Below are 26,577 nucleotides of genomic sequence, written 5' to 3' on the forward strand. Positions count from 1 at the left end.
GAACTGGAAAATAGGCCAGATGAAAGACCATGCAATTGCAACTTGCTGACTCCACAATACGTGGATAATAGATGATGATGTTTGGAGGGACCAACCCTACTCACCGTCCATCATATTTATTTGTAGGATCCTTTAAATATAAAGGCTATGCAAAAACATATGTATGAAATAACCTATGTCTTTACAGTTAATACACATGTGGACAAAATTGTTCGTACCTTTCAGCTAAAGTGAGGAAACCCATAATGGTCACTAACATAACGTGAAACTGAAAAAAGTACTTTTCAATTTAAATTTACTGAATACCAACTAATGAAAATCAAATATTGCTTTTGAATTGTGGTTCAACAGAAAAAAAGAAGACTAATGAAATAGGCCTGGAAATAAATGATAGCACCCTTAACTTAATATTTTTTTTTGCACGACCTTTTCAGGCAATCACTGCAAATAGATGATTTCTATAACTTTCAATAAGACTTCCATCTACTATCCTGTTGGAGAACCAATGTCCGTTGATTCGGACCAAGCTTTCTGACACTAGGCAGCACATTTCACTCTAGAATGTCTTATTAGGCTAGGATCACACAAGTGTAGATTCTCTCATGCGAGAGAAATCGATCGATTATGTTACTGACACTCCAATCAAACTCTAATCCGAGAGAATCGTAGCACAATGTGAGAAGATGATGGAGAATAAAATTTCTTCATCTTCTCCATTCTGTAAGGCTGTGGCCATAGCTTAAGTACGAACATTCTTTTAAGGCCACGTTCAAACTATCAGTATTTGGTCAGAATTTCACATCAGTATCTGTAAGCCCAAACTATGAGTGGGTGAAAAATCCAGAAGCGGTGACGTGTTTCTATTATACTTTTCCTATGACTGTTCCACTCCTGGTTTTGGCTTACAAATACTGATGTAAAATACTGACCAAATACTAAACGTAAGAACCCATAGACTTGAATGGGTGCATGCCGTCCAATTCGCACTATAAATCATAGCAGGCTGAGATTTTTTTCTCATGCTGAATTGGTATGAGAAAAAGCGCTGACTTGTACTGTCTCATGGAAGAACAATAGTCCAAGTGCTAACCGATAAAACATTGGATAGCACTTGTCCGATGTATATGCTCTTGTGAGCAAGACCTTAGTTTTGAGATTTCATTGTATCCTTCATAGATTCAAGACACACTGTGCCAAATGCAGCAAAGCAGCCACAACCGAGCCTGCTCCATGTTTCACAGCCGGTAACATTTTCTTTGTATGCATCAGTGAACAAATTGCAGTCTTGCTTTTCATGATTTGCTTTCTTCAGTGGTTTTCTCCTCGGTCATCTTCCATGAAGTCCACTTAGGCCAAAACAGCGACAGATGGTGCGATCTGACACTGATGTTCCTTGAGCTTAAAGTTTACCTCTAATCTCTTTGGAAGTTGTTCTGAGCTCTTTATTTACTCTTCGTATTATCCGTCTCTTTGATTTGTCATTGATTTTCCTCTTGCAGCCAGGTCCAGGGAGATTGGCTACAGTCAAAATGACCTTAAATTTATGAATAATTATGTGTAACTGCAGTAACAGGAACATAAATCTGTTTGGAGATGGTCTTTTCGCATTTACCATTACCATAATGCTATAATTTTCTTTCTGATCATCTGAGACTTATTAGCTTTCATTGGTCTATGTTCAGCGTGGTACACACCATGATACCAAACAGCACAATGACTACTTTTCACTCATTAGTCAAGCTGACTGAATACAAGTTTGTAGACTCCTGTGATGTTAATTACAGGACACACTTTAGTTTAACATGTTCCTATCGTCAAATTATTTTCAATCTTTTCTAGGGGTACCTTCATCTTTGTCCAAGCCATTCTCATTTGTTTTGTATTTTTCTGTTGAAACTCAATTCAAAAGTAATGTCTGATTTTTAATAATTGATATTTAACCGTAGTAAATTTAAAATTACTTTTGTCAGTTTCAATGTAATTCAGCGACCATTGTTGTTTTTTCTTACTTTAACATAAGTATACCAACAATTTTCTGCTTATGTGTGCCTTTATTAATATGTCAGTTCTGGTTCCTGCTTTCAAACATGATCAACACAAAAATAATGAGCAGATGAAGTATCACATTGCCATAAAAAGCTGAAACTACAACATCTAAAATATACTGTATGTGTTTAAAATATAGGTATAGTTACTGTTAAATAAAAGTTGTTGAACCTAAAAATCTTTGTTCTGACTGAAGTGAATAGGTCAATTCTAGATACAGAAACCAAAATTTATCTCTTTAACTATGGCATTCACAAAACCTTTAACCCCTTAATCCCAAATGACGTACTATCCCGTCAATGTGCCCTGGGACTTAATTCCCAGTGACGGGATAGTACGTCATACGCAATCGGCTGCCCTCACGGGGGGAGCGCGGCAGATCGCGGCCGAGTGTTAGCTGCCTATCGCAGCTGACATCCGGCACTATGTGCCAGGAGCGGTCATGGACCGCCCCTGGCACATTAACCCCCAGCACACCGCAATCAAACATGATCGCGGTGTGCCGGCGGTATAGGGAAGCATCGCGCAGTAAGGGGGCTCCCTGCGGGCTTCCCTGAGACCCCCGCAGCAACGCGATATGATCGCGTTGCTGCGAAAGTCTCCTTACCTCCCTCCCTGCAGCAGGCCCGGATCCAAGATGGCTGCAGCATCCGGGTCCTGCAGGGAGGGAGGTGGCTTACCTAGTGCCTGCTCAGACCAGGAGCTTGGTAAGCCTGCAGCACTGTAAGTCAGATCACTGATCTGACAGAGTGCTGTGCAAACTGTGAGATCAGTGATCTGTGATGTCTCCCCCCCGGGGCAAAGTCAAAAAGTAAAAAAAAAATAATTCCTAAATAAAGAAAAAGATATATATTATTCCCATAAATACATTTCTTTATCTAAAAAAAAAACAATAAAAGTACACATATTTAGTATCGCCGCGTCGGTAACGACCCAATCTATAAAACTGTCCCACTAGTTAACCAATTCAGTGAACACCGTAAGAAAAAAAAATGAGGCAAAAAACAACGCTTTATTATCATGCCGCCGAACAAAAAGTGGAATAACACGCGATCAAAAAGATGGATATAAATAACCATGGTACCGCTGAAAGCGTCATCTTGTCCCACAAAAAACGAGCTGCCATACAGCATCATCAGCTAAAAAATAAAAAAGTTATAGTCCTGAGAATAAAGCGATGCCAAAATAATTATTTTTTCTATAAAATAGTTTTTATCGTATAAAAGCGCCAAAACATAAAAAAATGATAGAAATGGGGTATCGCTGTAATCGTACTGACCCGAAGAATAAAACTGCTTTATCCATTTTACCAAACGTGGAACGGTATAAACGCCTCCCCCAAAAGAAATTCATGAATAGCTGGTTTTTGGTCATTCTGCCTCACAAAAATCGGAATAAAAAGTGATCAAAAACTGTCACGTGTCAGAAAATGTTACCAATAAAAACGTCAACTCGTCCCGAAAAAACAAGACCTCACATGACTCTGTGGACCAAAATATGGAAAAATTATAGGTCTCAAAATGTGGAGACGCAAAAACTTATTTGCTATAAAAAGCGTCTTTTAGTGTGTGACAGCTGCCAATCACAAAAATTCGGTATAAAAAACGCTATAAAAGTAAATCAAACCCCCCTTCATCACCCCCTTAGTTAGGGAAAAATAATAAAATTAAAAAAAATGTATTTATTTCCATTTTCCCGTTGGGGTTAGGGCTAGGGTTAGGGTTAGGGGTTAGAGATAAGGTTAGGGCTAGGGTTAGGGCTAGCGTTAGGGTTGGGGCTAGGGTTGGAGCTAAAGTCAGGGTTAGGGTTGGGGTTAAAGTTAGGGTAGGGTTGGAGCTAAAGTTAGGGTTAGGGTTGGGGCTAAAATTAGGGTTAGGGTTGGGGCTAAAGTTAGGGTTTAGATTACATTTATAGTTGGGATTAGGGTTTGGATTAGAGTTAGGGGTGTGTCAGAGTTAGGGGTGTGGTTAGGGTTACTGTTGGGATTAGGGTTAGGGGTATGTTTGGATTAGGGTTTCAGTTAGAATTGGGGGTTTCCACTGTTCAGGCATATCAGGGGCTCTCCAAACACGGCATGGCGTCCGATCTCAATTCCAGCCAATTCTGCGTTGAAAAAGTAAAACAGTGCTCCTTCCCTTCCAAGCTCTCCCGTGCGCCCAAACAGGGGTTTACCCCCACATATGGGGTATCAGCGTACTCGGGACAAATTGGACAACAACTTTTGGGGTCCAATTTATCCTGTTACCCTTGTTGAAATACAAAACTGGGGGCTAAAAAATCATTTTTGTGAAAAAAAATAATTTTTATTTTCATGGCTCTGCGTTGTAAACTGTAGTGAAACACTTGGGGGTTCAAAGTTCTCACAATACATCTAGATAAGTTCCTTGGGAGGTCTAGTTTCCAATATAGGGTCACTTGTGGGGGGTTTCTACTGTTTGGGTACATCAGGGGCTTTGCAAATGCAACGTGACGCCTGCAGACCAATCCATCTAAGTCTGCATTCCAAATGGCGCTCCTTCCCTTCCGAGTTCTGCCATGCGCCCAAACAGTGGTTCCCCCCCACATGTGGGGTATCAGCGTACTCAGGACAAATTGTACAACAACTTTTGGGGTCCAATTTATCCTGTTACCCTTGTTGAAATACAAAACTGGGGGCTAAAAAATCATTTTTGTGAAAAAAAATAATTTTTATTTTCATGGCTCTGCTTTATAAACTGTAGTGAAACACTTGGGGGTTCAAAGTTCTCACAATACATCTAGATAAGTTCCTTGGGAGGTCTAGTTTCCAATATAGGGTCACTTGTGGGGGGTTTCTACTGTTTGGGTACATCAGGGGCTCTGTAAATGCAACATGACGCCTGCAGACCAATCCATCTAAGTCTGCATTCCAAATGGCGCTCTTCCCTTCCGAGTTCTGCCATGCGCCCAAACAGTGGTTCCCCCCCACATGTGGGGTATCAGCGTACTCAGGACAAATTGTACAACAACTTTTGGGGTCCAATTTATCCTGTTACCCTTGTGAAAATTCAAAACTGGGGGCTAAAAATCATTTTTGTGAAAAAAAATAAAGAATTTTTTATTTTCACGGCTCTGCATTATAAACTGTAGTGAAACACTTGGGGGTTCAAAGCTCTCAAAACATATAGATAAGTTCCTTAGGGGGTCTACTTTCCAAAATGGTGTCACTTGTTGGGGGTTTTAATGTTTAGGTACATCAGGGGCTCTCCAAACGCGACATGGTGTCCCATCTCAATTCCAGTCAATTTTGAATTGAAAAGTAAAACGGCGCTCCTTCCCTTCCGAGCTCTGCCATGCGCCCAAACAGTCGTTTACCCCCACATATGGGGTATTGGCGTACTCAGGACAAATTGAGCAACAACTTTTGTGGTCTAATTTCTTCTCTTACCCTTGGGAAAATAAAAAATTGGGGGCGAAAAGATCATTTTTGTGAAAAAATATTAAATTTTAATTTTTACGGCTTTGCATTATAAACTTCTGTGAAGCACTTGGTGGGTCAAAGTGCTCACCACACATCTAGATAAGTTCCTTAGGGGGTCTACCTTCCAAAATGGTGTGACTTGTGGGGGGTTTCAATATTTAGGCACATCAGGGGCTCTCTAAACGCAACATGGCGTCCCATCTCAATTCCAGTCAATTTTGCATTGAAAAGTCAAATGGCGCTCCTTCCCTTCCGAGCTCTGCCATGCGCCCAAACAGTGGTTTACCCCCACATATGGGGTATCAGCGTACTCAGGACAAATTGTACAACAACTTTTGGGGTCCATTTTCTCCTGTTACCCTTGGTAAAATAAAACAAATTGGAGCTGAAGTAAATTGTTTATGAAAAGAAGTTAAATGTTCATTTTTATTTAAACATTCCAAAAATTCCTGTAAAACACCTGAAGGGTTAATAAACTTCTTGAATGTGGTTTTGAGCACCTTGAGGGGTGCAGTTTTTAGAATGGTGTCACACTTGGTTATTTTCTATCATATAGACCCCTCAAAATGACTTCAAATGAGATGTGGTCCCTAAAAAATATTGGTGTTGTAAAAATGAGAAATTGCTGGTCAACTTTTAACCCTTATAACTCCATAACAAAAAAAATTTTGGTTCCAAAATTGTGCTGATGTAAAGTAGACACGTGGGAAATGTTACTTATTAATTATTTTGTGTGACATATCTCTGTGATTTAAGGGCATAAAAATTCAAAGTTGGAAAATTGCGAAGAAATTTTACAACTATCATGAAGTACAATATGTCACGAGAAAACAATGTCAGAATCACTAGGATCCGTTGAAACGTTCCAGAGTTATAACCTCATAAAGGGACAGTGGTCAGAATTGTAAAAATTGTCCCGGTCATTAACGTGCAAACCACCCTTGGGGCTTAAGGGGTTAAATAAAACAATGTCTGTTCATTTCAATGCTAAAATGACTGGAATGACCCGTTTCTAATAAATATTCAGACCATCAAGGATAATACATCTTGGCTTGTTTTCAAGGCTGAATCTTTGAGAATTATTTTTTACCATAAGCATATCTCTGTAATGCAGTCAATTACACTAAAATTCCATGCATTTGCAACTTTTCTTTAATGGAGGTTTTGCCACGTAATTGGTTAAAATATAAGTCGCAAGTACTTAGATCTCGTTAATAAACTCACTGCTTCAAACACTGTTTAGAAGTTACCGTACATAAGCGTTGAAAATATCTATTACCAATGTGATGCAGAAAAAAGGCTTATTCCAAATTGACTAAAGTTACAAAACCTCAAGACATGTTGGAATCTGTACTGTATCTTAAGTCAGCTTGTTATCCATTTTTATTGTCATCTATCAGTTGAAGTCTTCCCTAGGCAGGCAATGAAATAAATTACCTAACTGAAGATAAAATAATACCAGATTGCATAAGGTGGGGGAGCTATATGGATAACAGGCACGCCTGAATGGTCCCTGGGGGCTAGACCACAGCTGTATTGTCTCATCACAAAAATGCAATTTGTAAATCATCTAAATGCTAACTACTTAGAACTAAAGAACAGCACACTCAGAAGTTGTCTTCATATCCACTTAGAGTGAAGAGCAGAGGTTTTGAAGAGTAGGAGCAACAGCGAGTGCAGGTCCTTTTCCTAACAAAGCAGCAGGACTTGTAGCCCTACAGGAATTTAAGTAAGCACATTTTTACAATGATCTTAAAGGGGTTCTCTGAGAAATTTAATAAAACTAGTTGACCTGTGCGAAATTTTCGCACATTGCTTGTCGGGGGCACAGGCAATTTCAGTAAAATCAAGCTGGTCAAATGTTAATGTATTTAATGAGATGATGAACACAGAGAGGTATTTATATATGTAGATTGGTAATACAATACATTGGTTTGATAAGTAGAGGCTAAAAAAAATGTCTTGAGGTTGTGGTGCCCCCTGCAGGTTATTGTTTTTTTCTGCGGGTTTCTGAAAATGAATGTTTAAACTGTATTTATTGATCAAATCGTGAATGTGTTGTTTGTTTGTCTTTTCTTGCTGAAGGGGCATGTTTACCTTTCAAATGGTGTATTATTTGTGTGTGTGCGAAAAAGCAGTGCATGTTTACAAATGTGTTTGCATATGTGAGTTACCTGCAGTGAAGTGTGCAATCCTCAAATTTGCCTGAAATAGGCTGGGCAAGCACTTTGGCAAGCTGGAAAGACCCCAAGGCAAATGCCACCTGCAAGTAATTTGACCTTTGAAATGGTGTATCATTTGTGTGTGTCAGTGGAGTATAAACAGAGCAACTTGAGGTTGTGGTGCCACCCGCAGGTTATTGTTTTTTTTCTGCAGGTTTCTGAAAATGAATGTTTAAACTGTATTTATTGTTAAAATAGTGAATGTGTGGCTTGTTTGTGTCTTTTCTTGCTGAAGGGGGCAAGTTTACCTTTCAAATGATGTATTATTTGTGTGTGGGGCGAAGTAATCACTGAAAAGCAGTGCATGTTTACAAATGTGTTCGCATATGTGACTCACCTGCAGTGAAGTGTGCAATCATCCAATATGCCTGAAATCGGCTGGGCAAGGAGTTCAGCAAGCTAGAAAGCCCCCAAAGCAAATGTTATGATTTTTCCGCACTGTTTTTGCAAAATCCGCAGGTAAACCGCACTGCGGATTACCTGTGGATTTGCCACAGATTTACCGTGGTTTTTGTGTGGATTCCACCTGCGGTTCTACACCTGCGGATTCCTAATATAAATAATTAGAACAGAGCCACATATAAGTCCTCAGACAGACAGAACAAACTCCCAAGCAGTATTTATATAATCCGAAAAAAAGGAGTCACAAAACTGCCATTTCAAGTGTATAAAAGTTACAACATTTATTAATTACCATCATATATTTAAAATGCTCAGATGAAATACAAAACTCTCAATCATAATAGGGTAACTATGTGAATCACGGATATAGGTAACAAAAACCACATGCCACACCTAAGATCTACGACTTGAGGTCACAGGTTCACTTGGAGAAAGTATACTATAAATAGTTACACATTACTTGTCCCACTGAGGACCCATAAAGAGTGCAAGTCTATATCAACTTATAGGACTGGACCTTACCCATATCAGTCGTGGTGTGTATGTGGCAGCGCCAGCCCCTACGCGCGTTTCGCGTAGGCTTCTTTGGGGGGCTGTACAGCGTGTCACTAGCTGGATTTTTGTAGGGCCACCGCACCTGGTGCTAATTACGTGACTCAGTCAGCGGCGCATGTGCAAATGACGTCAGCGCTGGAACTAGCATCACCGCTCGGCTTTCCGGGCGAAGCGATAAGCCAGGGAGCCATCGCCATGGCAACCATGACTCACACGCCTGACCCAATGGGCGCCGGCGGTGATGCACCGTCACGCCGACGTCACAGTCATGCGCACAAGTCCCAAATAAGAGAACAATGAGAGCGGATACAGGTATGTAGTACGCAGTGTATAGAGTTACATAAAGTGAAAGTGCTAAAGTGCAGAGTGCTGTGCAAGGTTAATTCATACCTCCATAACATATAATACATAATAATAAATAATAATAATTGTTGTAACTTTTATACACTTGAAATAGTTTTGTGACACCTGCGGATTCCTATTGAGGAGCAGGTGTAAACTGCTGCGGAATCCGCACAAACAATTGACATGCTGCGGAAAAAACACAGCTGCGTTTCCGCACTTTTTTTCCTGCAGCATGTGCGCTGCGGATTTCGCTTTCCATACGTTCACATGGTACTATACAATGCACGGAAAACAGCTGCAAATCCGCAGCCAAATCCGCAACTTGCGCACATAGCCATATTTTATTCCTGCTTGTCCGCTGTGTATTCAGTTTTTTCATTTTTATAAAACGAACCATGTGGAGATATGAACTTATTTAGTGCTAATTCCAAAAATCTTACCGAAGGGGCATGGTGCCGAGAATTTCAAGAGACGGGTTAGACTGATCCATATCTTTAGAACAATGTGGTGGATTAAAAAACAAACAAACCGCATACTCAGGGGAGAAGTGGGAATAAGAGCAGAAACTGGACACTTTGATGTGGCGATATGTCCACTTTACATACACTATTCAAAGTTAGTTTTCTCCATTCTGACAAATCTGCCAGAAGACAGAAATCATCATCGTGAGCCTGTCACTTGTCATTCTCAAGGCATCGGTTTGTTCTAAACATTTTTCAGAAGTACAATATAAGCAGCGTACAAGTCACACCTACGCCTGCAATCTCATCTTGAGAATAAAAAAATAAAAATAAAAAGGAAAAAGGAAAGGATCGAGTCCTGTTACTAAAAGTCTTAGCTACTTCTAGCACAGCAATGTACAGTTTCAAAAATAGCTGTACTAGACGTGACAGAATTCCAGTTTAGAAAAAAGGAAACATATGCAGACTGTAAGAAGAAATCTAATTATAATACCAGCGCGGCACCGAACATATTGTCATTGCGAGAATGCTGCAGTGAAAGCAACAATGAATCACAACGTATTATTTATTCATGTGCATTTAGTCTAGTAGTGGAGTAATGCCTATGATGGATTGGCCATTTCCTTGTCATTGAGTGGACAAGTAGTAACGTTTTTGTGGTTGCTTTGATAGCTTTAGGCTAAGTTCACACTAGGCCTTTATTCAGAGTTTTTTTTTTATACAATTTTCAGCTGCGTTTACAGTACCAGCAAAGCCTATGAGATTTCAGAAATCTCATGCACACATTGCTTTTTTTACATCAGTATTTTGTGTTTTGCATGTTTTTTTTAACATAGAGCATGTCACTTCTTTCAGCGTTTTTTCAGTGTTTTTCACCCACTGACTTGGGTGGTGAAAAAACACTGAAAAACGCACCAAAAAAAACAGGTATCGGGTTTTGATGCATTTGTGGTGTAAAAAATGTGATATTATGGAATGGAAAAAAAATGTCAACACAAAACTTTATCAGAATGCCCAAGAGACAAATCTAGCATGCCAAAACCGTTGCAAAAAAAACACAAGAAAAACCAAGGAAAATATGCTTTTTTTCTGCAGTTTCTTTTCGGCCAAGTGCGAATTTACCCTTATAGAGCAGACATATTCTTACTGTACAGAGAACATCATAGACACGTCCCCAATGGGTCTAACAACATAAATTCCCTTTCTTAAAGCACCTATACTAGGGTGACCTCTATAGAAAATGAAAGAAATATATACCGTATATACTCGAGTATAAGCCGAGATTTTCAGCCCAAATTTTTGGGCTGAAAGTGCCCCTCTCGGCTTATACTCGAGTCAAGGTGGGTGGCAGGGTCTGCGGGTGAGGGCGCTGAGGCATACTTACCTGCTTCCAGCGATCCTGGCGCTCCCCTTGCCGTCCCACGGTCTTCGGTGCTGCAGTTCTTCCTCTATCAGCGGTCACGTGGGACCGCTCAGTAGAGAAATGAATAAGCGGCTCCACCTCCCATAGGGGTGGAGCCGCCTATTCATTTCTCTAATCAGCGGTAACGGTGACCGCTGATAGAGGAAGAAGCTGCGGCACTGAAGACAGCTGTCCGGGAGAAGGAGCCGGACGCCGGGAGCAGGTAAGTATGTTATATTCACCTGTCCACGTTCCAGCCGCCGGGCGCCGCTCCATCTTCCCGGCGTCTATCTGCGCTCTGACTGTTCAGGTCAGAGGGCGCGATGACGCATATAGTGTGCGCGGCGCCCTCTGCCTGATCAGTCAGAGCAGAGAGACGCCGGGACCGGACGCCGGAACGAGACGCCGGGAGCTGCAAGCAAGAGAGGTGAGTATGTGTTTTTTTTTTTTTTTTTACAGCAGCAGCAGCAGCAATGGCAGAGCTTTCTATGGGGCAATATGAACGGTGCAGAGCACTATATGGGGCACAGCTATAGGGCAATAATGAACGGCGCAGAGCACTATATGGGGCACAGCTAAAGGGCAATAATGAACGGCGCAGAGCACTATATGGCACAGCTATGGGGAAATAATGATCTATTTTTATTATTGAAATTCACCGGTAAATGCTGCATTTCCACCCTAGGCTTATACTCGAGTCAATAAGTTTTCCCAGTTTTTTGTGGCAAAATTAGGGGGGTCGGCTTATACTCGGGTCGGCTTATACTCGAGTATATACGGTACATCTCCATATTGCTAAGGAGTGCATGCGGCCAAACTTGAATCCACAAGCTCAATGCTCTTGTGCTAACCATTGAGCCTCCTTCCATAAACATTGCCCTCCACTGTAATAAATATAATTAATTCCTATTAACAATGTGCCACATAACGATTTTCAGTACTGTATACAAAAGCCATTTTATCAAAGCTGTATTCTCCTATAGTAGGGATGACAATGTAGAAACGAAATAGAAGGTAATGGTCCCATATGTGTATTCTATTGACTGTGCATTGTCAATAAGGAGGTGCACGTTCATTGGAGATGAAAGAAAACCTTGCTTACAGAGGCTAAGCGTGTACTAGTTAAATTATATCCAGGAAATCTGATCAGTTGCATTTGTGAAGCAGCATTGCATCATACAGAGGAGCATCTGCTTAATGCTATTGTTAACATAATTGCTTTGTACATCACTAGATATTAACTCTTCCCCATCTAGTAACAGGCATGCTTTTCATACAATATATTATATACTTCTTTCCTAATAGGAGTACCATTACAAATATACCGTGAAGATACCCTTATTTTACCTGTATTTTCAGAATACAAAAAAAAAAAAAAATGACCATACTATATTATTCTCTCCACAATACCTCTCACCTCATCGCTCCTAATACACAAGTAGGAAAAGAAAAGAAACGCATTAAAAGGAATTTGAAGGTTTAAATTTTAAAATCCTTTGTTTTCAGAGGGAGAAGTAAAACACGGCTGCAACCGTTACATGTTGGTATAATGATTGTCAGATTGTCTATGGAAAAAGGCCATGAGGATAAAGTAGGGGGCACTTCTAATTTCAATTTGGGTAAGGAAGTGAACATTTCAGATAAATTATATCTACAACTATACAAACACACACACAAACTAATAATTTGCTGTGCGTAACTATAACAATTTTACTTATGACACCTTTTATGCAGACTTATAGAAAAATGACATCTTTATTATGTAATTCATCATTATTGCATGGTTAGTAGCTAGTCTGTTACATCATCTATTTAGTCTATTGAGCCTTCAGTATTCGATCATCTCAGGGTGACCAATCAAAAAACGACAACCCAGATCCGATGACGTAATCCTAATTATAGTTACATCACATACTTTTATAAATGCTCTCTGTCTAAGGTATTCAGTTTTAGGATTTCTTGGCATATTGACATGTTTCTATGTTTTGTTCAGATATACCTTGTTTAACCAAGTAAATATTTATTCCTACATAAGCAGAGAAGTTACTTTTGTATCACAAAAAAAACTTGACTACCAATGTGTAATTGCAATCATTTTCTGGGAGAAATACTTCATTTTCTGGAACAATTTCAAGGGTGCCAACACTTTTGGCAATGATTATAACTATGTATTTTATAGAATAAGTCATGTTTTAAAACATTTTTGCAAGTAATGATGTCTTTTTAGTGCCTATGACTTCTATTGATTGAGAAAATGTAATATGATGTAACATGACATGGCAAAATGCTGTGGAAATTAAGAGCTCACCCATATGTGAGAAAAAAAGGTCCGATTTCTGGACCGAAAAAAACGGAGGCAAAACATGCGAGTGTCATGCGATGTCAATGTGATTTTTTACCGCAACATCCACATGACATCCGTATGCAATCCGTGTGCAATTTGATTTTAACATGAGCTTTTACATACAGCAGTTCTCTGACATTTACACATCATTTTACAATGAAACATTGTTCAAAACACACATATATATACAGTTAGGGCCAGAAATATTTGGACAGTGACACAAGTTTTGTTATTTTAGCTGTTTACAAAAACATGTTCAGAAATAAAATTATATATGTAATATGGGCTGAAAGTGCACACTCCCAGCTGCAATATGATAGTTTCCACATCCAAATCGGAGAAAGGGTTTAGGAATCATAGCTCTGTAATGCATAGCGTCCTCTTTTTCAAGGGACCAAAAGTAATTGGACAATGGACTCTAAGGGCTGCAATTAACTCTGAAGGCGTCTCCCTCGTTAACCTGTAATCAATGAAGTAGTTAAAAGGTCAGGGGTGGATTCCAGGTGTGTGGTTTTGCATTTGGAAGCTGTTGCTGTGAGCAGACAACATGCGGTCAAAGGAACTCTCAATTGAGGTGAAGCAGAACATCCTGAGGCTGAAAAAAAAGAAAAAATCCATCAGAGAGATAGCAGACATGCTTGGAGTAGCAAAATCAACAGTTGGGTACATTCTGAGAAAAAAGGAATTGACTGGTGAGCTTGGGAACTCAAAAAGGCCTGGGCGTCCACGGATGACAACAGTGGTGGATGATCGCCGCATACTTAATTTGGTGAAGAAGAACCCGTTCACAACATCAACTGAAGTCCAGAACACTCTCAGTGAAGTAGGTGTATCTGTCTCTAAGTCAACAGTAAAGAGAAGACTCCATGACAGTAAATACAAAGGGTTCACATCTAGATGCAAACCATTCATCAATACCAAAAATAGACAGGCCAGAGTTAAATTTGCAGAAAAACACCTCAAGAAGCCAGCTCAGTTCTGGAAAAGTATTCTATGGACAGATGAGACAAAGATCAACCTGTACCAGAATGATGGGAAGAAAAAAGTTTGGAGAAGAAAGGGAACGGCACATGATCCAAGGCACACCACATCCTCTGTAAAACATGGTGGAGGCAATGTGATGGCATGGGCATGCATGGCTTTCAATGGCACTGGGTCACTTGTGTTTATTGATGACATAAGAGCAGACAAGAGTAGCCGGATGAATTCTGAAGTGTACCGGGATATACTTTCAGCCCAGATTCAGCCAAATGCTGCAAAGTTGATTGGACGGCGCTTCATAGTACAGATGGACAATGACCCCAAGCATACAGCCAAAGCTACCCAGGAGTTCATGAGTGCCAAAAAGTGGAACATTCTGCAATGGCTAAGTCAATCTCCAGATCTAAACCCAATTGAGCATGCATTTCACTTGCTCAAATCCAGACTTAGGACGGAAAGACCCACAAACAAGCAAGACCTGAAGGCTGCGGCTGTAAAGGCCTGGCAAAGCATTAAGAAGGAGGAAACCCAGCGTTTGGTGATGTCCATGGGTTCCAGACTTAAGGCAGTGATTGCCTCCAAAGGATTTGCAACAAAATATTGAAAATAAAAATATTTTGTTTGGGTTATGTTTATTTGTCCAATTACTTTTGACCTCCTAAAATGTGGAGTGTTTGTAAAGAAATGTGTACAATTCCTACATTTTCTATCAGATATTTTTGTTCAACCCTTCAAATTAAACGTTACAATCTGCACTTGAATTCTGTTGTAGAGGTTTCCTTTCAAATCCAATGTGGTGGCATGCAGAGCCCAACTCGCGAAAATTGTGTCACTGTCCAAATATTTCTGGCCCTAACTGTACATATATATATATACACACATAGATAGATAGATTGAAAACCCGGGAATTCCTGTGAGCTTACAGTAAAATCACACTGACAGGTTGCAACAGAATAGATAAAATAAATATCTGCACATAGTATAGGTAGATATATATATCAGTGAGACACATATATATATATATATATATATATATATTTTTTTTTTTAATTTATATTTCATACAGCGCTAGATAGCATAAAAGCCGGTAATTCAATTGCCGGCTTTTGCTATCTCCTTCACAAACCCGACATGATATGAGACAAGGTTTACATACAGTAAACCATTTCATATCCCTCATTTTTTTACATATTCCTTACTAATAATGTTCCAAGTATATGTGTGCAAAATTTGGGAGCTGTAGCGGTTAAAATAAAGGGTTAATTCACGGAAAAAACTGGCGTTGGCTCCCGTGCAATTTTTTCCGCCAGAGTGGGAAAGCCAGTGACTGAGGGCAGATATTAATAGCCTAGAGAGGGACCATGGTTATTACCCCCCCCCCCCCCCTCCTGGCTAAAAACATCTGCCCCCAGCCACCCCAGAAAAGGCACATCTGGAAGATAAGCCTTTTCTGGCTCTTAGCATCTCTCTTCACACTCCCCTGTAGCGGTGGGATATGGGGTAATGAAGGGATAATGTCACCTTGCTATTGTAAGATGACATTAAGTCTGGTTAATAATGGAGTTGTGTCAATAAGACACCTATCCATTATTAATCCAACAGTAATAAAGGGTTAAAAAAACACACACATTAGGAAAAAAGTATTTTAATGAAATAAAGACACAGGGTGTTGTAATATGTTTATTATATGCTCAATCTAAATGACGACCCATATCTTCTATAAAAAAGGTAAAAAAAAACAAACAACAATATCCCATACCTCTCCACCGCTACAGTCATGTCCCACGCTGTAAATCCATCAGAAGGGGTTAAATAATTTTACAACCAGGAGCTCTGCTAATGCAGTTGTGCTCCTGACTGTAAAAACTGGGGAATGAATGGAAAGCAGGGGGAACATAGATACCTAGACTTGCGGTGCTGCGCCCCCTGCTGGCATAACCTCATATGAACTCGAGCGTGAGAAAATATTCTCAAAAATTCCCATATAGCAGAACACGTGAAAGCCTGGCAGCTGCAGGAAGCTGGCAGCTGACACGTGCTCGCTACTAAAGAGCAATGTATACTCACTGCCCTCCACACCAATAGTCCCGGCGTGAGGAGCAGTGAGTATTCCGGCAGCTGTGCTCTGCTTGTAAGCAGCGCATGACGTCCCTGTCATGTGCTTCTTACAAGCATAAAGCAGCTGCTGGCACCGGGACAAGACGCTGCGAGGGAGCGCAGGGAGGTAAGCTTATTTTTTTTTATGTTTTTCTGATGGGGCCATGCATACCAGGATGAGGATGAGAGAGGCCATGCATACCAGGATAAGGATGAGGGGGCCCATACACACTAGGATGGGGATGAGGGGGCCATGCATACCAGGATGGGGATGAGGGGGCCATGCATACCAAGATGGGGGGCCATGCATGCCAGGATAGGGATGAGAGGGCCATGCATACCAGGGTACAATGAGGGGACCATGCATACCAAGATGGGGGCTATGCATGCCAGGATAGGGATGAGAGAGCCATGCATACCAGGATAGGGACGAGGGGGCCATGCATATCAGGGTACGGATGAGGGGACCATGCATACCAGGATAGGGATGAGAGGGCCATGCATACCAGGATAGGAATGAGGGGACCATGCATACCAGGATAGGAATGAGGGGACCATGCATACCAGGATAGGGATGAGAGAGCCATGCATACCAGGATAGGGACGAGGGGGCCATGCATACCAGGGTACGGATGAGGGGACCATGCATACCAGGGTAGGGATGAGAGGGCCATGCATACCAGGGTACGGATGAGGGGACCATGCATACCAGGATAGGAATGAGGGGACCATGCATACCAGGATGGGGATGAGGAGGCCATGCATACAAGGATGGGGATGAAGGGGCCATTCATACCAGGATGAGGATGAAGGGACAAGTGTATCAGGATGGGGATGAGGGGACCATATACTCCAGGAGAGGGGATATAAAGTACAGAATTGACCACATTTTTTGCTTCAATTGTTTTTCTAATTTCCTCCAAAACCTAGGTGCGTCATATAGTCTGAAAAATACGGTATCTGCTAAGGAAAAAATCAACTGCAAGAAAAATTAACAAGCTGCCATTTCTGTTGATTTCACGGCAATCCTTGCGCAGATTTGCTGCACACCCAGCAGCTCATCTAGGGCAGAAATAAGAGTGTCTGCTGCAGATATACGCATTAGCTTTTATACAGATGAGTGATAGATATCATTAGAATAACATTACATTGATGCCAGGAATCCTGCAGTAACAGGATAGTGAAGTTTAGGGTTCCACCTTAGAATTGCAGCACAAGAAGGGTTCTCATACAAGTTAACTTCGCATAATATGGACAATCTAGGAAGCCATAATACTCCCATAAAGAACAGAATACTTATTTCAGATCCCCACAAAGTATTGCATTCAAACACATCTCTGCCAAAGGACTATGCCCCAAGCATTTTTATTAGTGCCACAAAAGTAATTTAATGATAGGCCTCCAACTATAAACTAAGTTAATAAGGCAGAGCGTACAAAGGTTATGAATGCTTAGTTTTCAGTGTTCGTTTTACATTGCATTACAGATTCCAAAAATGTAACAAATCACTATTGGGAAAGACTAAAGTACCGTATATTTAATATATTTTAGACGTAATAGCTTTATAACTTCATATCATATAAAGGTTTCAGGTTTTCTAATCATCAGTGGGACACGATCATGTATTTCTAAATCAAAACCAACAATATCTCTGAAATACACCACACAAAGTGTTGGGCCAACTTAAGAATAAAGGGGTACAAGAATCAAATGCATCACATCAGATGCAGCACAAACGTTACTTGTCATTGATCAGTATCACAAAGTATTGTGTACATTTAAATTACAATACACAGGCAACATAAGTGCAGAAAATGTACAAGTTCCTAACTGGAGAATGTACCGATATGTTCATAACTTAGGCTGGAAATGAGAATTTTATACATACACTACTTACCTCCAAGGGTTTAAGGTGCGGTGCATACTTAAAAGCCATTTGGTAATAATGACGAGCACTTTTTACATTCCTCAACTAATGTTCGACTGCAGAAGACAGAAATTCCTAGATTTTATCCTCCGATGACGGTCATTTTGGTTCACTGAAACCATTACCTTGCTGTATAGCACTTCTCTCTCCTAATGAGGAAATGCAATGTGAAACTGACTTGTTTATTGCATGGGAGTAATCTTTTCAAGTCAATTCATCTGATAAAAATGTACATAAAATGGCCGTATATGGTAAATGACACTAAGGCTCTGCTCACACCTTGGCTATGAAACTGATCATAGGAGTCACACAATGAAATTGATGGAGGTATGGATGCATCTCAGGACGGACCTCACTGACTTATTATTGGGTCTGTGGGTTTCTGTCATTGTATTTTTCATCTTTCTGAAAAGAAAAATAGTATAGCATACCACAATATTTTTTCAAGATAATAGAACTGAATCTGCGACAAAAGCTTCGAATGTAGCCTTCAACGTATTCAAAGAAAAGTAGATGCGGGACCAGTTCACTCTATTGCAAGTCTCATGCAAGATCCCCCATAGAAGAGCTTCAGCAGCTGATCGAATGGTACAAGGTGCTCTGTATAAACGTAAACAGTTTATCAAGTATTTGAAAGAAGTTCTGCGGCAGTCACCATTTCGTGCAATATGCTGGTCCTTTATTCCATCTTGTGGTTACTGGACCTAAAAAGTGACGTGTTGGTTACAGAGGCATGCAGTGGGGAGACAGAGTGGACGACGGCCGTTTCGCGTACCAACGCTTCAACCTGGCCTACCCAATTGTTTGAGATGATTAGTTAAATATATAGACATTATAGTGGCTTTAGTGGGACTTGTCAATGATAACAGCTTGACTGAAGTTTTACAGCAGGAAAAAATAAAAACAACATGGATGTCATGGCAATGAATAGTGGGCATGCGCTCTCTCAGGTAGGCATTAGGTAGCGTTCACACAAGCACTGGAATTTTATGTGTCACACTCTCAGGTAGGCCTTAGGTAGTGGATTCTTATGCAAAAATAATGTATCATTTATTTTTCACTGGTTGCACAGTACCAAATTAAATCATAAACGTAACTATCTAGCAATGACCAGGCGATAACTAAAGAACACAGACCCTGGCTACTCATACATGGCTGAGCTAGTCCCAATCCAGTCATACAAAACAGCTATCATTCATTGCAACCACTGATTCATGTGGTTTGGTGCACACTGCCAATGCAGACTCTTCACAGAGAGAGAGAGAGATTCTGGCTTGTCTCTCTCTTGAGCTCCAATGATTGAGCTCCAGGATTGGATCGTAAATAGCAGGCTTGCTAGAGAGGCAAATCAGAACCCGCGCTTGACTGCAAAAGACCTTCAGAAAGATTTTGCAGACTCTGGAGCTGTGGTTCATTATTCTACTGTTCAGACACATCGGCACAGATATGGCCTTCATGGAAGAGTCGTCAGAAGAAATCCTCTTCTGTGTCCTCACCATAAAATTCAGCATCAGAAGTGCACAAAAGAACATCTAAACAAGTCTGAGGCATTTTGGAAACAAGTCCGGTAGACCAATGAGATTAAAATAGAACTCTTTGGTCACAATGATCAAAGGTATGTTTGGGGAGTAAAGCCCACAAAGTTTCAGGAAAAGAACAATTCACCAACCATTAAGCATACGGGTGGATAAATCATGCTTTGGGGTTGTGTTGCAGGTAATGGCATGGGGAACATTTCATGGGTAGACGGAAGAATGGATCAAATGAAATTTCAACAAACTCTTGATTCAAACATAGCACCATCTGTAAAGAAGTTGAAGTTGAAAAGAAATTGGTTTCGACAAGTGGATAATGATCAGTGATGAGCGAGCGTGTATGGATAAGGTGTTATCCGAGCATGCCTGTGTGCTAATAGGGCATCTTCGGCATGCTCGACTACTATGTTTGAGTTGCCGTAGCTGCATGTCTAGCGGCTGTCCGACAGCTACAATACATGCAGGGATAGCCTGTTTGTTAGGCAATCCCTGCATGTGTTGCGGCTGTAGAACAATATTGAGACATGCAGCCACGGTGACTCATAGAATTTAAGCATGCTGAAGATACTATTAGCACACGAGCATGCTCGGATAACACCTTATCCATGTGCGCTCGCTCTTCACTAATAATGATCCTAAACACACGTCAAAATCCACAATAGACTACCTCAAAAGGTGCAAGCTGAAGGTTTTACAATGGCCCTCACAGTCCCCTGATCTGTACATCATTGAAAATCTATGACTAGACCTTAAAATAACAGTGAATATAAGACGACCCAGGAATCTCACAGAACTGGAAGAATTCTCCAAGAAAGAATAGATGAAAATCCCTCAAACAAGAATTGAAAAACTCTTGGCTGCAACAAAAAGCGTTTACAAGCTGTGATCCTTTCAAATGGGGGTGCTACTAGGTACTAACTATGCAGGGTGTCCAAACTTTTGCTTTGGTCCATTTTCCTTTTTGTCATTTTTAAAGTGTAAAAGATGAAAAACATTTTTTTTGCCTAAAATACAAAGGAAAGGTTTATTCTGATTTCATGTCAGATATTGAGAAAAACATGCATATGTGTCTTTTTATACAGTGTATGAAAACTTCTGGTTTCAACTGTAAATATACACACACACACACACACACAAATATAATTCCCATTATTATAAACACAGGCATAATACACTGCAACAAATAAAGAAGACACACTTGTAACAACCTGAACTATAAATTGACCACATTATTTTAGTCAAACAGTAAAAGTCGTAAATAAAATAGGAAAAATTTTTTGCTTTTTCTTCTTCCCAAGGAATGCTGGTCAAGCTATCCAGTGGAGAAATGTGATAATACCTGACACCAGTGGAAATCAGTAGGTAACCAAGTAACACATACTTTTGAGTCTTCAAAAAAAAAAAATTATACATGACCAAAAACTCTTCCATATTTCCACAGTGGGTCGTCCAACAGGCACCACCATGTGACTGATACCTTATATACTGAACTATTAAGATTACAACAAAAATAGGACTCTTCTCTTTGCAGCAACCTGCACGTCCAGGATCCTCCATTAGTGTCAACTAGAGCAGCAAAATATACAATGTAATAAACATAAGTTTTGGGGATTTGCTTGGAAAAAATGTTCACAGGTGGTTGAGTTGGTTCTACGCTTGCTCAGTTGTGCCTATGCTAAGCAGCAGACATGTAGAGAGTGAAGAATACACGTCTTACTGCAGAGAAAGAAAAGGGTATCTATCGAGCATGCCCTACCAGGAAGGATAGAACTAGTGGAAGATAGGTTTATGGGCAACCAGGTATTAACATACCCAGATTCAAAAAAAATCATTTCAGAGGTTTGGAATTTTGCATTGTATTCACTTTGGAAAAATAACTACCGGTATATTGGAGTATTATTTCAGCAGTAAGGCACAAAGAGTCAGGAACACGATTGTGGTAATAGCACAATATTGTTTACCTTTCTATAATATGATTGCTGCAACCTGCACAAAAAGCTGCCCAAGGCAAAGAGACGCTGCTTTGTATGTTTGTACAGAGCAGGTGTATTCAAAGTAAAGCAAAGCAAGAGAATGAATGTGACTTACTGGAAAGAAAAACTCCACTATGAGGCTTTACAAGCAATGAGTCTGGTTGTAGAGCTGTAGAGCTCATCTCCAAGGCACAGGTATCATTACTAGGATTACATGGCTGAAATGACATGGAATGCCCCCATGACTGATGTATTGTGTATCTATGGGAAAACATCTGTGTGCAGGTCAGCATTAAACGCTGGAGTTCTTTATATGCACCATCATTTTCAAACGCCTATTCCAAAGTCATTGCTAGGGACTTTGATTCTGGGCCTTCACCCCAAATAGTTCATTACCCCATATCTCTAGTATGCACGTTTTTAAATCTTAAATTAAGTTTATTTTCAATCTATATACTATCCGCCCCGGCCCTTCAGTGCATGCACACACACACGCACTATTCTGTTTTTTACATCTACTATATAAAGCTGAATGTGTGTGTGTGTGTGTGTATGTATGTGTGTATGTCCGGGATTGGCATCTGCACCGTCGCAGCTACAGCCACAAAATTTTGCACAGTCACACGTCTGGACCCCGAGAGCGTCATAGGCTATGTTGTGAGGCGAAATTTTAACCCCGCGCGTTCCAATTCACCAAACAATTTTGCCCCTATCTACATAATGGGGAAAAAAGTGAAAGGAAAAGTGTTGGAGGCGTCGCAGCTACAGAAACAAAATTATGCACAGTCACACGTCTGGACCCTGAGAGCGTCATTGTTATGAAAGGCAATTCAGTACTACAATGGACATAGCGGTCAGAGCACATACAGTGATCTGACAATAACCCAAAATCATAGAACGAGCTCTGAGACGTGGGAACTCTGCAGACCGCAATCCCTAATCCTCTCCAAACAACACTAGAGGCAGCCGTGGATTGCGCCTAACTCTGCCTATGCAACTCGGCACAGCCTGAGAAACTAACTAGCCTGAAGATAGAAAATAAGCCTACCTTGCCTCAGAGAAATACCCCAAAGGAAAAGGCAGCCCCCCACATACAATGACTGTGAGTTAAGATGAAAAGACAAACGTAGAGATGAAATAGATTCAGCAAAGTGAGGCCCGACTTTCTTAACAGATCGAGGATAGAAAAGGTAACTTTGCGGTCTACACAAAACCCTAAAGAAAACCACGCAAAGGGGGCAAAAAGACCCTCCGTACCGAACTAACGGCACAGAGGTACACCCTTTGTGTCCCAGAGCTTCCAGCAAATATTAGACAAGCTGGACAGAAAAAATAGCAAACAAATAGCAAAGAAGAACTTAGCTATGCAGAGCAGCAGGCCACAGGAATGATCCAGGGAAAAGCAAGTCCAACACTGGAACATTGACAGGAAGCCAGGATCAAAGCATTAGGTGGAGTTAAGTAGAGAAGCACCTAACGACCTCACCAGATCACCTGAGGGAGGAAACTCAGAAGCCGCAGTACCACTTCCCTCCACCAACAGAAGCTCACAGAGAGAATCAACCGAAGTACCACTTGTGACCACAGGAGGGAGCTCTGCCACAGAATTCAAAACAGTACCCCCCCCCTTGAGGAGGGGTCACCGAACCCTCACCAGAGCCCCCAGGCCGACCAGGATGAGCCACATGAAAGGCACGAACAAGATCGGGAGCATGGACATCAGAGGCAAAAACCCAGGAATTATCTTCCTGAGCATAACCCTTCCATTTAATCAGATACTGGAGTTTCCATCTAGAAACACGAGAATCCAAAATCTTCTCCACAATATACTCCAATTCCCCCTCCACCAAAACCGAGCCAGGAGGATCAACAGATGGAACCATAGGTGCCACGTATCTCCGCAACAATGACCTATGGAATACGTTATGTATGGAAAAAGAATCTGGAAGGGTCAAACGAAAAGACACAGGATTAAGAACCTCAGAAATCCTATACGGACCAATGAAACGAGGTTTAAACTTAGGAGAGGAAACCTTCATAGGAATATGACGAGAAGATAACCAAACCAGATCCCCAACACGAAGTCGGGGACCCACACGGCGTCTGCGATTAGCGAAACGTTGAGCCTTCTCCTGGGACAAGGTCAAATTGTCCACTACATGAGTCCAAATCTGCTGCAACCTGTCCACCACAGTATACACTCCAGGACAGTCCGAAGACTCAACCTGTCCTGAAGAGAAACGAGGATGGAACCCAGAATTGCAGAAAAATGGCGAAACCAAGGTAGCCGAGCTGGCCCGATTATTAAGGGCGAACTCAGCCAAAGGCAAAAAGGACACCCAGTCATCCTGATCGGCAGAAACAAAGCATCTCAGATATGTTTCCAAGGTCTGATTGGTTCGTTCGGTCTGGCCATTAGTCTGAGGATGGAAAGCCGAGGAAAAAGACAAGTCAATGCCCATCCTACCACAAAAGGCTCGCCAAAACCTTGAAACAAACTGGGAACCTCTGTCAGAAACGATATTCTCTGGAATGCCATGTAAACGAACCACATGCTGGAAGAACAATGGCACCAAATCAGAGGAGGAAGGCAATTTAGACAAGGGTACCAGATGGACCATCTTAGAAAAGCGATCACAGACCACCCAAATGACTGACATCTTTTGAGAAACGGGAAGATCAGAAATAAAATCCATAGAGATATGTGTCCAAGGCCTCTTCGGGACCGGCAAGGGCAAAAGCAACCCACTGGCACGAGAACAGCAGGACTTAGCCCGAGCACAAATCCCACAGGACTGCACAAAAACACGCACATCCCACGACAGAGATGGCCACCAAAAGGATCTAGCCACCAACTCTCTGGTACCAAAGATTCCAGGATGACCAGCCAACACCGAACAATGAACCTCAGAGATAACTTTATTGGTCCACCTATCAGGGACAAACAGTCTCTCCGCTGGACAACGATCAGGTTTATTAGCCTGAAATTTTTGCAGCACCCGCCGCAAATCAGGGGAGATGGCAGACACAATTACTCCTTCCTTGAGGATACCTGCCGGCTCAGACAAACCCGGAGAGTCGGGCACAAAACTCCTAGACAGAGCATCCGCCTTCACATTTTTAGAGCCCGGAAGGTACGAAATCACAAAGTCAAAACGGGCAAAAAACAGCGACCAACGAGCCTGTCTAGGATTCAATCGCTTAGCAGACTCAAGATAAGTAAAGTTCTTATGATCAGTCAATACCACCACGCGATGCTTAGCTCCTTCAAGCCAATGACGCCACTCCTCGAATGCCCACTTCATGGCCAGCAACTCTCGGTTGCCCACATCATAATTTCGCTCAGCAGGCGAAAACTGCCTGGAAAAAAAAGCGCATGGTTTCATCACTGAGCAATCAGAACCTCTCTGCGACAAAACAGCCCCTGCTCCAATCTCAGAAGCATCAACCTCGACCTGGAACGGAAGAGAAACATCTGGTTGACACAACACAGGTGCAGAAGAAAAACAACGCTTCAAGTCTTGAAAAGCTTCCACAGCAGCAGAAGACCAATTAACCAAATCAGCACCCTTCTTGGTCAAATCGGTCAACGGTTTGGCAATACTAGAAAAATTGCAGATGAAGCGACGATAAAAATTAGCAAAGCCCAGGAACTTTTGCAGACTTTTCAGAGATGTCGGCTGAGTCCAATCATGGATGGCTTGGACCTTAACAGGATCCATCTCGATAGTAGAAGGGGAAAAGATGAACCCCAAAAATGAAACCTTCTGCACACCAAAGAGACACTTTGATCCCTTCACAAACAAAGAATTAGCACGCAGGACCTGAAAAACTGTTCTGACCTGCTTCACATGAGACTCCCAATCATCCGAGAAGATCAAAATGTCATCCAAGTACACAATCAGGAATTTATCCAGGTACTCTCGGAAGATGTCATGCATAAAGGACTGAAACACTGATGGAGCATTGGCAAGTCCGAATGGCATCACTAGATACTCAAAATGACCCTCGGGCGTATTAAATGCAGTTTTCTATTCATCTCCTCGCCTGATTCGCACCAGATTATACGCACCACGAAGATCTATCTTGGTGAACCAACTAGCCCCCTTAATCCGAGCAAACAAATCAGATAACAATGGCAAGGGGTACTGAAATTTAACCGTGATCTTATTTAGAAGGCGGTAATCTATACAAGGTCTCAGCGAACCATCCTTCTTGGCTACAAAAAAGAACCCTGCTCCTAATGGTGACGATGACGGGCGAATATGCCCCTTCTCCAGGGATTCCTTCACATAACTGCGCATAGCGGCGTGCTCAGGCACGGATAAAGTCGACCTTTTGGGAATTTACTACCAGGAATCAAATTGATAGCACAATCACAATCCCTATGCGGAGGTAGGGCATCGGACTTGGGCTCATCAAATACATCCCGGTAATCAGACAAGAACTCTGGAATATCAGAAGGGGTGGATGACGAAATTGACAGAAATGGAACATCACCATGTACCCCCTGACAACCCCAGCTGGACACCGACATGGATTTCCAATCTAATACTGGATTATGGGCTTGTAGCCATGGCAACCCCAACACGACCACATCATGCAGATTATGCAACACCAGAAAACGAATAACCTCCTGATGTGCAGGAGCCATGCACATGGTCAGCTGGGTCCAGTATTGAGGCTTATTCTTGGCCAAAGGCGTGGCATCAATTCCTCTCAATGGAATAGGACACTGCAAGGGCTCTAAGAGAAACCCACAACGCTTAGCATACTCCAAGTCCATCAAATTCAGGGCAGCGCCTGAATCCACAAATGCCATGACAGAATACGATGACAAAGAGCAGA

General features: G+C 41.5%; 1 protein-coding gene across 3 annotated transcripts in view; it reads right to left on the minus strand.

Moving 5' to 3' along the window:
• CORO2A (coronin 2A) overlaps nt 1-26,577 on the minus strand; it is a 215,869-nt gene that overhangs the window by 134,558 nt on the left and 54,734 nt on the right. Inside the window, exon 1 of one of the 3 annotated variants that reach the window (XM_069766888.1) lies at nt 18,192-18,390. The exons of the other annotated variants lie outside the window; for them this stretch is intronic. Coding sequence (XP_069622989.1) covers nt 18,192-18,230 — 39 coding nt within the window. The 5' untranslated portion in view covers nt 18,231-18,390. Of the gene's footprint in view, nt 1-18,191; nt 18,391-26,577 lie in introns of those variants that run through there. 3 annotated transcript variants of the gene reach the window in all.

This window comes from Ranitomeya imitator, chromosome 1, assembly GCF_032444005.1.
Source record: "Ranitomeya imitator isolate aRanImi1 chromosome 1, aRanImi1.pri, whole genome shotgun sequence".
NCBI lineage: Eukaryota > Metazoa > Chordata > Amphibia > Anura > Dendrobatidae > Ranitomeya > Ranitomeya imitator.